General features: G+C 36.7%; 1 protein-coding gene across 1 annotated transcript in view; it reads left to right on the plus strand.

Annotated features, from left to right (window-relative positions):
* Positions 1-14776, plus strand: part of NMD3 (NMD3 ribosome export adaptor) — a 28948-nt gene that overhangs the window by 447 nt on the left and 13725 nt on the right. Inside the window, exons 2-10 of the mRNA XM_014537970.1 lie at positions 259-319; positions 1228-1362; positions 4414-4510; positions 6148-6228; positions 8654-8799; positions 9045-9118; positions 10306-10384; positions 11042-11138; positions 14202-14319. Coding sequence (XP_014393456.1) covers positions 276-319; positions 1228-1362; positions 4414-4510; positions 6148-6228; positions 8654-8799; positions 9045-9118; positions 10306-10384; positions 11042-11138; positions 14202-14319 — 871 coding nt within the window. The 5' untranslated portion in view covers positions 259-275. The remainder of the gene's footprint in view (positions 1-258; positions 320-1227; positions 1363-4413; positions 4511-6147; positions 6229-8653; positions 8800-9044; positions 9119-10305; positions 10385-11041; positions 11139-14201; positions 14320-14776) is intronic.

Genomic DNA, 14776 nt, shown 5'->3' on the forward strand with positions numbered 1-14776 from the left:
CCGCCGGCCTGGGCGCCCAGGTGACACGTGGGGTCCGCGGCCGCGTTGAGGGGCCCGAGAGGGTCTCCCAGACGGGCGACTCCGGAATTCCCTTGGTTTTCATATTAAAGAAGTTCTTTCAAAGTTACCAAGTAGAATTGGTTTTTCTTACTTGCTGCTTTACGGGCTGCGCTGCCTTATCAGAGAGGCAGGAGGAAGGTGTGTGTGAAGAAGTGCATGGACCAATGACGGGTGCCACGATGTGCTCTTTCTTTTTAGGATCGGGCACCAGCGCCATGGAGTACCTGGCGGACTCCGCCGAGCGCACCCCCGGACACATGTGAGTCGCGCCCCCTTCCTCCATCCCCTTAAATGTAACGATGTTAACGTGAGTCTGAAACTTACTGTGAGAAACGCTGTTTTTGTTTTTGTTTTTTTGATGGGGGCAATTCTTTATCTTAAGTGTAAAAAAATGAAAATCCTATTTCCTGAGGAAATAGAATTGATTTTTACTTGGAAAGTTAACGCAAATATTTGCTTTAAGAGTGTTTATATATTCATCCTACGGTCTTCTAGATGAACACTGTCCAATACCGAGCCATTAGCCACAGGTGGCTATTGCAATTTAAAGTAATGAAGATGAAATAAAATTAATAAAAGTAAACATTCAGCTCCTCAGTCGTGCCGAGCTACATCTCAAGTGCTCAGTAGTCACGTGTGCCCGCAAACAGGGCATCACAGGTTACAGAACATTTCTTTGGGACAACATCAGTGATTCTTAAACATGTTCTGCTCCCAGTGCATCCAGGATCCCGACACTCTCATCGGTTACATGGAGTCACTAGACTTGCTGCTCTTTGCAGCCTGTAAAAATTTTCTGCTCTGGGTAAATGTTTACATTTCGGCAGTCCCTGTGCTATGCTGAAGCTTTTAAAAAAATGTCTTTGGACTATAATGCTGTCCGAGGACGTTAGACATAATTCAGACTCTAGACCCTTTGGATATATTTTGAGGCTTTTTGGAATTTGGCCGTCCTTGATTTTTTTTTTTTTTAACCTCAGTTTTCCGGGTTGTTCTTTTTTGCCTCTTTGAAGATGGCTTTTTTTTTTTTTCTTATTTGCTGCTTTTAGGGCAGAGATATTATGGCCCTAACTTGAAGGCTTTTGTTTATTTGTTTGATAGTTTTCAAAACGTAACCAGTGCATTTGTGAAATCTCATTTGTAAACTTTATGCTTTCTTTATTTAAGCTTGTGCTGCGAATGTGGTGTTGTAATTAGTCCAAATCCAGCCAATATTTGTGTGGCCTGTCTGCGAAGTAAAGTAGACATCAGCCAAGGCATCCCGAAACAGGTCTCCGTATCTTTCTGCAAACAATGCCAAAGGTATGGTGCGGTACCATTCATCCTACTAACAGTTGAGATTTATATATAGGAGAGCAACCAGGATGTGCTAGGATTACCAAGGTACATGAATAGAGTGCATGTAATTGAGAATTAATTTTATTTATGTCAGTGTTGCCAAAGATTTTAGAATTTGCAATTTGGTAGTGTACTTTTTAGTTTTCCCTGCTAATCTGGTAAAGATGTGTAAAGGTATATAAATTTGTTCTTTTTATGTTCAGAGATTAGTGGGTTTGATGTATACAGTTATATAATATATAACGAGTTGATGTTTGTAAGGGTGTGAACAATTTAAGGACATACTATTATTATCATGGTAGTTTTTCCCCTCTTAGTCACTAGAAGCTAAAAAAGCACCTTATATTTTTAGTAATTTAGCAATGTGTTTTAAAAATTACATCTATAAATGTTCCCATGTATTTAAAATGACTAGTTGATGGGGGAAAAAGCTCAGTAAATCATATCTGGAATGGTCTGAAATGAAACTGGATTTGAAGGCAGAAGACCTGAAAATTAATGTTTATATTCCTTCTTTATTCACTTTAGTTGTTGCCATAAACCACTTACATCTATCTAGTAGACCATTGAGTAACACAAACCTGCCCAATGAAACTGTTCGTAAAAAATTATATGCCTTTGATTTCCCAAATGGATTAGGATTATAGTAGTTCTTAACTTTTTTGGAGGGGAGGGGTTACAAATCTTTGAGAATTTGAAAAATGTATCTCCCAAGCAAAATACTTAAAATGTGTACATATATAAATACATGAAAGTTTGTACTGTTTCAGGGGGTTTACAGTTTGCAAGCTTTGCAAGTGTGAGGCTAAATGTATGATAAATATTTGCTATTCTTAAAAGAATGGTGGAATGAAAAAAGCACTGGACAAAGAATCAGGATACCTAGTTGCCTTGGGTTTCTCACAAACTAGCTTTTTTTTTTTTTGCCGAAACCGGTTTGGCTCAGTGGATAGAGCGTCGGCCTAAGGACTGAAAGGTCCCAGGTTCGATTCCAGTCAAGGGCATGTACCTGGGTTGCGGGCACATCCCCAGTAGGAGATGTGCAGGAGGCAGCTGATCGATGTTTCTAACTCTCTCTCTCCCTTCCTCTCTGTAAAAATCAATAAAATATAAAAAACAAAACAAAAAAAAACTAGCTTTTTGAAACTCTTGGCCAATTAATCACTCTAAGCTTTAATTTCTTCATCAGAATGAAGGAGCTTTATTAGATGACTAGAGGCCCGGTGCATGAGCACTGGTGGCGGTGGGGTCCCTAGGGCTGGCCTGTGGCTCTCCGACATCCCCCAAGGGGTCCCAGATGGCGAGAGGGCACAGGCCAGGCTGAGGGACCCTACTGGTGCACAATCAGGTTAGCTTTCAGCCGGACCCCAGCAGCAAGCTAACCTACCGGTTGGAGCGTCTGCCCCCTGGTTGTCAGTGCGTGTCATAGCGAACAGTCGACTGGTCGCTTAGGCTTTTATATATATAGAAGGCTTTTATATATATAGATATATGAAGCCCTTTCTAACTGAAAACATGCTTACAACAAAGGGACCTGTATAACATTTTTGAATGAGTCTTTAAAAGTGTAGCAAAAGAAGTATTTGCCTAGCACATTAATGTATCATGTATTTAACAAGCATTTATTGAGCACTTAATATGTGCTGGGCATGGTTTAAGTCCTGGGTGGGCTGGGCTAAAAAACTTAAAGCACATGCATAAGGGATTTCAATTTTAACTTAGGTTTTATGAAAGATTTTAAAACTTGAGTTTTACAGTTAAAATTTGGAAAGGGACTTGAAATAGATGAATAGTCTGAACTATATTGGTACATAGTATGTGGTACTAATTTATCTTTTTAGTGTGAGAAATAAGCAGTTCCCTAACATTATAGAAGTACATTACAAATCATTTTAATGCCATTTTGAGATTCATGGAACTTTTGATCATTTTGTCATCCTCACTGGAACTCTTACTGGTGTTTGAAGAATAAGACCTCTTTAATAGGTTATTTTAGATTATTTTTTGCAAATACCCCTGCATCCTCTCCAGTCCAAGACCCCTTGGGGGATGTCGGCAGTCGGGCATCCCTCTCACAATCCTGGACCGCTGGCTCCTAATCGCTCATCTGCCTGCCTGCCTGGTCGCCACCAAGTGCCCCCTCGCTGGCCTGGTTGCCCCACACAGCCTGCTGTTCAGTTGTTTGGTCGTCCCTCACTAACCCTCCCTACCAGCCTGATCGTAGGCAGCCATCTTGTGAGGGTGTGAAGGTTAATTTGCATATTACCTCTTTATTATATAGGATATATGAATCCCTTTCTAACTGAAAACATGCTTACAACAAAGGGGCCTGTATAACATTTTGAATGAATCTTTAAAAGTGTGGCAAAAAAAGTATTTGCATAGCACATTAATGTATCATGTATTTAACGAGCATTTATTGACCACTTAATATGTGCTGGGCATGGTTGTAAGTCCTGGGTGGGCTGGGCTAAAAAACTTAAAGCAACATGCATGAGGGATTTCAATTTTTACTTAGGCTTTATGAAAGATTTTAAAACTTGAGTTTTACAGTTAAAATTTGGAAAGGGACTTGAAATAGATGAATAGTCTGAACTATATTGGTACATAGTATGTGGTACTAATTTATCTTTTTAGTGTGAGAAATAAGCAGTTCCCTAACATTATAGAAGTACATTACAAATCATTTTAATGCCATTTTGAGATTCATGGAACTTTTGATCATTTTGTCATCCTCACTGGAACTCTTACTGGTGCTTGAAGAATAAGACCTCTTTAATAGGTTATTTTAGATTATCTTTCGCAAATACCCAGAATTTTACCTTTTTAACTAAAGCTACACTTCTAATTGAAAGTTTTCTAGAACTATTAAAGTGTATTTGAGATAAGTGCTTCAGATCAGCCCTGGGTTATTATATCTGGTTAATAATCAGTATTATATCTGCATATTTAGATGGAAATTTTTTGTTTTTCCTTGAGAAAGGCTGGGTTTCAGTATATCATCTTCTCTCTCAGATATTTCCAGCCACCAGGAACTTGGATACAATGTGCATTAGAATCCAGGGAACTTCTTGCTTTGTGTTTGAAAAAAATCAAAGCCCCTCTGAGTAAGGTAGGTCAAATAGCTACCTTTTTGTAATAATATCTTATTTTCGGAAAATCCTTGTATAAGTAGGTTTTTCAAAAGTAATTATTAAATGATACTGTTGGTAAGCACTCTACTACAAAAGTTTCATTTTTAAAGTTACATATATTCTTTTTTATGAAAGCGAAAATCCGCCTGCTTTGAAAGGTGTAATATACAATCAAATTTGTCATTCATTATTTACGGTGAACCTCTTACATCCAATTAATTTCTGGGGAAATATTTGTATAAAACCATTGCTAAACTTTGTCTTTTTCCTTTTGTGTTCTTTTAAATCTTTATGTTGTACTGTTTTGTCTTTTTTTTCCCTGTGTTCTTGGCAGTTTTCTTTACTTTATCTTTCTGTCTTTGTATTGATTTTTTCCCCCCAGTATTAATATTTTTGAGCTTCAGTCTTGATGCATTCTGTTCTTGAATTGTACTGAGGGTTTGTTAATAGGTTTTTTTAAAAAATTTTTTTTTTCTATTTTCTGATTTGTCTCCTTTATTTCTGGAGTCAGTGTTTTGTGTACAGTAAAACCTCAATATATTCTGGATTGCTGCAGCTATACTAGCTAATCTAGCTCTCACCAGCCAGGACTTGATTAAATTATCACCTGCCACCGATGTCTCCCAAATATGTTGTCTAGAGCTCAGATTTCTCCATAGAGCTCCAGACTAAATGTTGTCTTATCTACTGAACAGCTTCACTTGGACATCTCGTAGATTAATCCTCTTAAACTCAAATGTCTGAAACCAAATGTGGCATCTTCTCCCTATTAAATCTGATTTTTTGTGTCAGAAAAATAGCATTATCTAGATGCCCAAGGTGGATACTTGAGCATCATTCTAGAATGCTCTTTCTTCCTTCCATATCTAGTAATTAAATCCTATAGATTTTATCTACTGAATAGCTCTTGGATCTTTTTCTGTTATTTTCAGCACCTCTCAGTTCAGCTCACCTAGAACTGCCAAATTATTGAAACTGCCTCTCGTTCTCTCACCTCCTTCTTTAAAATACCCATTTTAGCAATATTGATCTACGTTGCTTCTCACATAGCAAACTGTTCTTGGTCTCTGCTGATCCTGCTTATTTAGCAGTGTATTATCATTGTGGATTCGGTGTTCAGTGCATGAAAAGCCCTCTGATGAATATTCATTCTTTATTTCACTTACTTATTTTTTGTTAATCTTCACCTAAGGATGATTTTCCATTAATTTTTAGAGAGAGTGGATAGGAGGGGGAGAGACACAGAGAGAGAAATGTCCATGTGAGAGAGACACATTGATTGATTGCCTCCTGCATGCACCCTGACTGGTGCCGGGAACTGAGCCTACAGTCAAGGTATGTTCCCTTGACTGGGAATTGAACCTGTGACCCTTCAGTGTGAGGGCTGACGCTCTAACCACTAAGCACACTGTCCAGGATAGATTGTCCTTTTATTTGCTGTTTTTGTTGCCATACCTTTCATGATAAATTTTTATTTTTTACTGGTTAGGTTGGGTAGTGATGCTAATTACAGATTTCTTTAACATCTTATGAAATTTATTCGTTAATGAACTGTTCTTTCATATTTTTCTCCTCATGGGAATTTATGTTTCGCTCTGTTTGTGTTTTATTGAAGGTTCGTCTTGTAGATGCAGGCTTTGTTTGGACTGAGCCCCATTCTAAGAGACTTAAAGTTAAACTAACTGTTCAGAAAGAGGTAAGCTGTGCATAATTTTCTCAGCATGGTTAAAATATAGGTAGTCAAAATGAAGGGGCTATTGGTAAGTTACTTTGTGACTTGAACAGCTTAAAAGGACATGAATACACTCTTAATTTAAACTTTTGTTTTCTTTTGAATCATTTGCATAGAGGATTGGGTCACTAATAATAGCAACCATTGCTTATGATTAGTGGGCTAAGATAATCTTATTTTTGTGTTAACTGCTCAATTTATTTGGTTTGCTTAATGGCCCAACTTTGGCCCATAAGATAATCTTTTCAAAGTTATTTATTTATTATTTTATTACTTTAAAAGAATATTTTTATTGATTTCGGAGAGGGAGAAAGAAACATCAGTGATGAGAGAGAACCATTGTTCGGCTGCCTCCTTTATCACGCCCCCCCCCCCCCTTTGAATTGGAGGCCCTAGCCAGCGTTATAAGACACGAACAAATAAATGAGAAGTAATGGGAGCTCTGGAGGCTCTGGCCACATGAAGTAAGCGAATGCCCTGCCGGGCACCCCCATTTCTGCATTTCATTGCCTCCTTCCTTTCTCCCTTGTGAATAACAGCCTTTCTTGCAGAATTTTTAGAAATGTGCCCCCACCAAATTGGACTTGGTTCTGCCCATGAGGCTAATAATGCCATTACTGAAAAACACACTGACTTGCTGGTATCTCTTATTTTTCTCTGCGGGCTGAATGGCCTTCCCATAGCCTGCATCTGAACACCCAGGCTTGGAGCAGGAAAGATGTTGCCATACTCTCAGACTCGGAGAAATCAGCTACTCTGAGTCCCTTCCTCTCGGGAAAGGTTCAGAAATTTAGAAATTCACAGTCTGAGATAGAGACCTCAAAAATCATTTCTCCTGCACTTCCCTTTTCTGCTATCTATTCTGGGTCTCACAGAGAGTTAACCTTTCAACACATTTAAGACATGCTTTCTTTGTCTTCTTTTTCCTCCAGAATATCCTGCCAACCACTTGTGCTGTCCAAAGTTCGGGGGTATCCCATAGGACTCCTTCAAGCCCTCCCCAGACCTTCAGAGCTCCGGAAGCTCCCACTGTATGAAGAGCGGCTACAGTGTTTGGACAGGTTCAAGCCTCGGACTAATGAGAGGGCACAGTCCTCTCGTGGCCACATGCAAGTCCCAGCTTGGAGGGCAGAGCCCTCCCAACACAATTATAGCCAACAGCTATAGTTGTAAGCTTGAACCTATGGTCCAAACACGTGGCCCCACGTGCCTGAGTGATGTAGGCTCGATAAAGTTCAGGTGCATGTAGTTGAGTAGGATTGAAACCCAGGAGAATGTTGTAAACATCTTGGTCACGCCCTTACTTTGCCTCGTGGCATCTGCTATAAAATAAAGACACGGCTGTGGGTGTGGTCGCTGTCTCTCAGAGAAGCAGCATCCCACCGAGACCCTGATTTCATTCTCTTGTCTGTCTTTTCTAAGCCTTTCAGCCGCCCCCACTCAGGTTCACCCTTGGCTGTGATATGCCTCCACTCTCCGAGGGCGGGTTCCTGCCTCAAACCCCACCCTTACAGGAAACAGCTCAGGGGGAAGGTGCAGTTATGTTTCCAAGACAACCCCTGCAGGACTGACTTCCTTCTGGTTGGTCGCGGTTCTGGCCGTGATGTTACACCCAGGGTTTTTATATAAGTAGATATGCAAATACTAGAGGCCTGGTGCATGAAATTCATGCACTCTTGGGGATCCCTCAGCCCAGCCTGCACCCTCTTGCAGTCTGGGAGCCCTCAGGGGGTGTCCTTAGTGTTGCTGCAGAAGCGGCAGAGGCTCCCACCACTGCCGCTGCCCTTGCCAGCTGTGAGCCCGACTCTGTGGGAGCACACCACCAGGGGGCAGCTCTTGCGTTGAGCATCTGCCTCCTGGTGGTCAGTGCGCATCATAGCGACCGGTCGTTCCGCTGTTCAGGTGATTTGCATATTAGCTTTTTATTATATAGGCTGTCCTATATAATAAAAGCGTAGTATGCAAATTGTCCCCTTGACTGGGAGTTCCTCTGGAAGTTTGATCAGGGGGTGGGGCTGGCTGGGGAAAGGGAGCGAGTACCCTGCTGGCAGCTGGCAGCCGCTAGGGACCCTGCCAGTGCACTAATTTCATGCACTGGGCCTCTAGTATAGATATAAAATTCTGTAAAAAAAATTCTCAACCATTTCAACTGAAGGTAAATTTGAAATGTTAATATAATAATAAATACTACAAATTAAACTACTATATCTTTCTTGAAATAGTGTAACTTATTCGTATGACTTAATTTAAAGTGATTGTTGATATTCTCAAAGCATTAATGGAAAAAAATTTTGAGTTACATATTAAAAGTGTCCTCTTTTAAGAAACTGATTTGTTATTAAACAAAAGGAAGGATGAAGGAGTATGATTTTTTTTTTTTTTAAATCAGGTGATGAATGGTGCTATCCTTCAGCAAGTGTTCGTGGTGGATTATGTTGTTCAGCCCCAGATGTGTGGAGATTGCCATAGAGTAGAAGCTAAGGATTTCTGGAAGGCTGTGGTTCAAGTTAGGCAAAAGGTAATGAAAGATGATGAGTGAATCCTCCAGTTTGTATATCTTCATCAGTTACAAATAGCTAGTAAAACAACAAATACACATCTATCAACAAGTGAATCTGAAAATCAAGTGAATAATCTGATGATCAGAATGAACTGGTGTTTATAATAGAATCAGGGGCATAGAAAGGGAGTGGACTGGCTATTCTTGGGGGCGGGAAAGGGGTGAGGGGGATGTGGGAAGAGAGAAGAGACTGGACAAAAATCGTGCACCTATGGATGAGGTTCTACTATCTGGAACAGTTAATTTTGAAATATGGAATGCATCAGAATACACTTCGTATCAAAGAAATTCATGGTGAGTTGAAATGTAAAATCATTTGGAAATGAAGTAGAATTTTATTTCAGCTAACCTAAGGACTCTTATTTTTACTGATAATATCTAAAGTAGTACTGTTCAAAAGGACTTTCTGTTAGAAAGAAAAAAAAATCTTAGTTCTTTATCTGGACTGTCCAGTATGTAGCTAGTAGCCATATGTGACTATTGGATACTTGAAATGTGCCTAGTGCAACAGAGGAACTGAATTTTTATTTTTTTTCTGTTTTAATTTAAATGTATACTAAGTAGCTAGCAGATGAGTAAACCAGTAACTACATTAATAGATTGTCAAGTGCTATGATAGAAAATTCATTGGAAATTTGTTTTAAGCAGAGATCAGTTTTTGATAGGAAGAAAGTTATTTTTGAGACCTCTAAGTTATTCTGATTTAAAATTTTTTGTATAATTTTATAATGGCTCTTTAGAACATATTCTTATCACTTGCTGTTGATGTAGCATACTTATACAACTAAATGATGGATGAATATTTCTTTAATTAATAATAAAATATAAATATTCTTTAGCACACTCTTAAATTTCTTGCTTACAGTGCTTGCTGTTGGTGGACATGTACATTGTTTTTCTAGTCTCTAAAGTACAGGTTTAGAAATAGCTTTTCTTAAAGGATTTGTTATATAGTCATCTTAGTAGAGGAAAATCTTATTTTGCAGAATTATTTTCATGTTTGTTTTTTTTTTAAGATGGATTGGATTTCTATTATTCTTCAAAGCAGCACGCTCAGAAGATGGTAGAATTTCTTCATTATTAGTTTGGATATATTAAATCAGAAAACTATACTTAGTAATAATAAACAGTGATAAACAAATGATATAATTAGATTTCTTGAAGATGGAATTTAAAATTTTTTGTATAATTTTATAATGGCTCTTTAGAGCATATTATCACTTGCTGTTGATGTAGCATACTTATACAACTAAATGATGGATGAATATTTCTTTAATTAATAATAAAATATAAATATTCTTTAGCACACTCTTAAATTTCTTGCTTACAGTGCTTGCTGTTGGTGGACATGTACATTGTTTTTCTAGTCTCTAAAGTACAGGTTTAGAAATAGCTTTTCTTAAAGGATTTGTTATATAGTCATCTTAGTAGAGGAAAATCTTATTTTGCAGAATTATTTTCATGTTTTGTTTTTTTTTAAGATGGACTGGATTTCTATTATTCTTCAAAGCAGCATGCTCAGAAGATGGTAGAATTTCTTCAGTGTACAGTTCCCTGTAGGTATGTTCTGAACCTAAATGTGATTAAATCCAAAGAGTGGGAAGTGGATATAGGTCATATCCATGCTTCAGTCTGAAACAACCTCTCTTATGCTAAAATATTTATTATTTTATTATTATTATTTAATATTTATTATTAGGGAAGTATTACCCTAAGAGCACATAAGAATCACTTTGGGGATATAGACTTCACTCTGTGGTAAGCACCATAGTGCCAGACGATTGATTTAATATATTTAAATAAGAGAACAAAAAGAAGGGGTAGAGAGCTTTGGGGAGAAGCTTCCTGGTAGAGGAAGGACTCCTAAAGTGGGAAATTTTCAAAGGTAGAGTTTATATTGAAAAGTGAGATTAGTGTGAACAAAGTCTTATGGATATTAGTGTACCTTCTAATAGATACTGCATAAGGGTTAGAATGGTCTGAGCCTAAGACATGTTTGTAGGTTTTTAGTAGATAAAGTTGAAAATAGTTAGGGTGTGGTCATATTGGTGAAGGTTTGAAATGTAAGTGGATGAAATTAGGCTTCTCCATTGCGGACATCAGAAAGCTGTTTCGGACTTTTGATAGTGATGGTTGGATTTGACGAAAATTGATATTTCGAGACCTTATAAGTAAGACATTTGTCTTTTCATTACTATTAACTTTTTCTCTTAATAGATACAAAGCCTCACAGAGACTGATCTCTCAGGATATCCATAGTAACACATACAATTACAAAAGCACTTTTTCTATGGAAATTGTTCCAATATGCAAGGTACTTATTTAATTAATCCGAGTCTATAAAAGAGTACAAGTAATTAATTGGTTTATATGTAATGATTAGCTTTTGGTTTCCTTCTGGGGTTGGTTAAAAATTTAGAATAACTTCCTTCATAAATGATTTCTTAACACACTCAGCCATGTGAAAAAGATGTTAAAAAGTAATTACACTTAAAATTGGCATACCCTTTCTTTTAGTGTACTAATTAAAAGGCCTGTTTCAGTTTTTTAATGTCCTTATTTCTTAAAATTTGTGATCCTTGTGGACACATGACAGTTCTATGAAACTTTGAATACAGGAATTGACATTAAAATAAATATCAGTGAACTACTTTGGAATATGTTCAAATTAGATTTTAGCATGATGAAAATAAACAGTATTGTAGAAATGAGACCATAGAATCATTTTGTGATTTAAAAACATAATATGAATAACACTTAAAACGTGTAGGTTATCATTTCATTTAATTGTACTAAGGTAAAAACTTGCTTCTAAAAACATAAGTGGATTAAAATTCAACAAATAGTTATTGAGGATCTAGTGTACAGAAGGCTAGTGTTAAGGATTATGTCTCTAGAGGTCTCTGCAGTATAGGATCTTATATGTTGATATTTAAATCACTAATAATAATAAGTGCCATAATTTATTCTGAGCATTCAGTATAAGTTAATATGTAAGTACTTGAGTATATTTCACCTGTTTATGTCTCATAATAACTGGGATAAATTATACTAGCATTTTGAAGATACCTTCTAATAGATACTGCATAAGGGTTAGAATGGTCTGAGCCTAAGACATGTTTGTAGGTTTTTAGTAGATAAAGTTGAAAATAGTTAGGGTGTGGTCATATTGGTGAAGGTTTGAAATGTAAGTGGATGAAATTAGGCTTCTCCATTGCGGACATCAGAAAGCTGTTTCGGACTTTTGATAGTGATGGTTGGATTTGACGAAAATTGATATTTCGAGACCTTATAAGTAAGACATTTGTCTTTTCATTACTATTAACTTTTTCTCTTAATAGATACAAAGCCTCACAGAGACTGATCTCTCAGGATATCCATAGTAACACATACAATTACAAAAGCACTTTTTCTATGGAAATTGTTCCAATATGCAAGGTACTTATTTAATTAATCCGAGTCTATAAAAGAGTATAAGTAATTAATTGGTTTATATGTAATGATTAGCTTTTGGTTTCCTTCTGGGGTTGGTTAAAAATTTAGAATAACTTCCTTCATAAATGATTTCTTAACACACTCAGCCATGTGAAAAAGATGTTAAAAAGTAATTACACTTAAAATTGGCATACCCTTTCTTTTAGTGTACTAATTAAAAGGCCTGTTTCAGTTTTTTAATGTCCTTATTTCTTAAAATTTGTGATCCTTGTGGACACATGACAATTCTATGAAACTTTGAATACAGGAATTGATACTAAAATAAATATCAGTGAACTACTTTGGAATATGTTCAAATTGGATTTTAGCATGATGAAAATAAACAGTATTGTAGAAATGAGACCATAGAATCATTTTGTGATTTAAAAACATAATATGAATAACACTTAAAACGTGTAGGTTATCATTTCATTTAATTGTACTAAGGTAAAAACTTGCTTCTAAAAACATAAGTGGATTAAAATTCAACAAATAGTTATTGAGGATCTAGTGTACAGAAGGCTAGTGTTAAGGATTATGTCTCTAGAGGTCTCTGCAGTATAGGATCTTATATGTTGATATTTAAATCACCAATAATAATAAGTGCCATAATTTATTCTGAGCATTCAGTATAAGTTAATATGTAAGTACTTGAGTATATTTCACCTGTTTATGTCTCATAATAACTGGGATAAATTATACTAGCATTTTGAAGATGAGGAAATTGAATCTTCTGGGGGTTAGATGACTTGACCAAAGTTACATAACTAAAATGATGAAGCCAGGATTTATTTGTACCTAGGTCTGTGACTTTCAAGCTTTAAGCTGTTATTGTTAATTTATAATGTAATGCAATTTCAGGGATGAAATGATGGCTTAAAACAGGGTTAGCAAAGTTTTTCTGTAATGGGCCAGATAGTAAATATTTTCAACTTTTAGGCCTTGTAGTCTCCTTTGCAACTATTCAACTCTCGCTGTTGCATAAAATAGCCATAGATAATAGGTAAACGAATGGCTGAGGATGTGTTCCAGCAAAAGTTTATTTATAGAAGTGGGCTGTGGGCCAAATTTGGCCTGAGGGGCATATTTTGCAAACCCCTGATTTAAAACTGAACATTTTACTGGTGCAGAGCCTGGGAAGTATAAATCTAGGTGTGAGGGCATATTTAAGGCCTTGTGTATAAAGTACTTTGAGTGATTCATACAGATAACTGGATGCATACACCATGTAAAGTAGTATTTTCATTCATCTTTGAAGACTCTTAGTTAAAAAGGAAGTACGGAATAGGTGCTGTTAGGGATGCACAGATGTCCTTTTAGTGGAAAAACCTATGATTGTGAAAAGATGCAGCTTAAAATATAACCCATATTCTTTTATATTTTAATACAGTTTATAGATAGATAACCCCATTACTGGTATTATTTTCCAGGGTACACACAGAGGTTTACTGTTTGGGGCATATTATTAATGTATCTATGAGAAAGAAACATGTGGCTCCCCTGAAATTTGTTTTTTATGGAGATTGAAAGACGTCACAGATTTAGAGAATCACTCTCCTTCTGGTGCTTAATACTTTGCTAAGAGTGTACAATGTTAACATAGAGTGATAAGCATTCATGCTTCAATAAACTTGAAGTAAACTTAATAGCTTGATGAGTATGGCCTGCCTGAAAAAAAATTAAAGCATTTTTATTAAGACAAATATCCACATTTTAAGAAGGTAATAGCTTATTTTCTGCTTCTCTAAAAATTACCTTTTTAGGCCCTTTGTTGCCACACAGAATTAAAAATTTAATGTTTTAGTTTGAGCAAATGCACTTGGATCAGGTATGCATTGATGAGTGTTTTTTGAGACTGTTACTTAGGATTAGCTTCGCTCTAAATGTTAGTTCTTATGCCTAGGATAATGTTGTTTGTCTGTCCCCAAAATTGGCGCAAAGCCTGGGAAATATGAACCAGATTTGTGTATGTATTCGCGTAACCAGTGCCATCCATCTCATCGATCCAAATACTCTACAAGGTAAGTTTTCGGAACTGTTTTCCTTGACAATTCTATCTGGCAAGCAGTAATAATTTATATTGTTAATTTTATCAAATTTTTCAATAATATTCTGAAAAACTAGTTAACATTTTTACTATTGTTTCTTACAAAACACTAATTTTTAAAGCTTTTGATAAGTTACCTTGTATTTTTTACTTGAAGAAATAATTCTGCGAACTTTTAAAAATATACTAGTTTTATGCTATTTATTTTATTTTTTAATTTTAAAAAATATATTTTTATTGATTTCAGAGAAGGGGGAGGGAGGGAGGGAGGGAGGGAGAGAGAGAGAGAGAGAGAGAGAGAGAGAGAGAGAAACATCAATGATGAGAGAGAATCATTGATTGGCTGTCTCCTGCATGCCCCTTAGTGGGGATTGAGCCTGCAACCTGGGCATGTGCCCTTGACCAGAATCCAACCCGGGACCCTTCAGTCC

This window comes from Myotis brandtii, unplaced genomic scaffold (genome assembly GCF_000412655.1).
Source record: "Myotis brandtii unplaced genomic scaffold, ASM41265v1 scaffold186, whole genome shotgun sequence".
Lineage (NCBI taxonomy): Eukaryota > Metazoa > Chordata > Mammalia > Chiroptera > Vespertilionidae > Myotis > Myotis brandtii.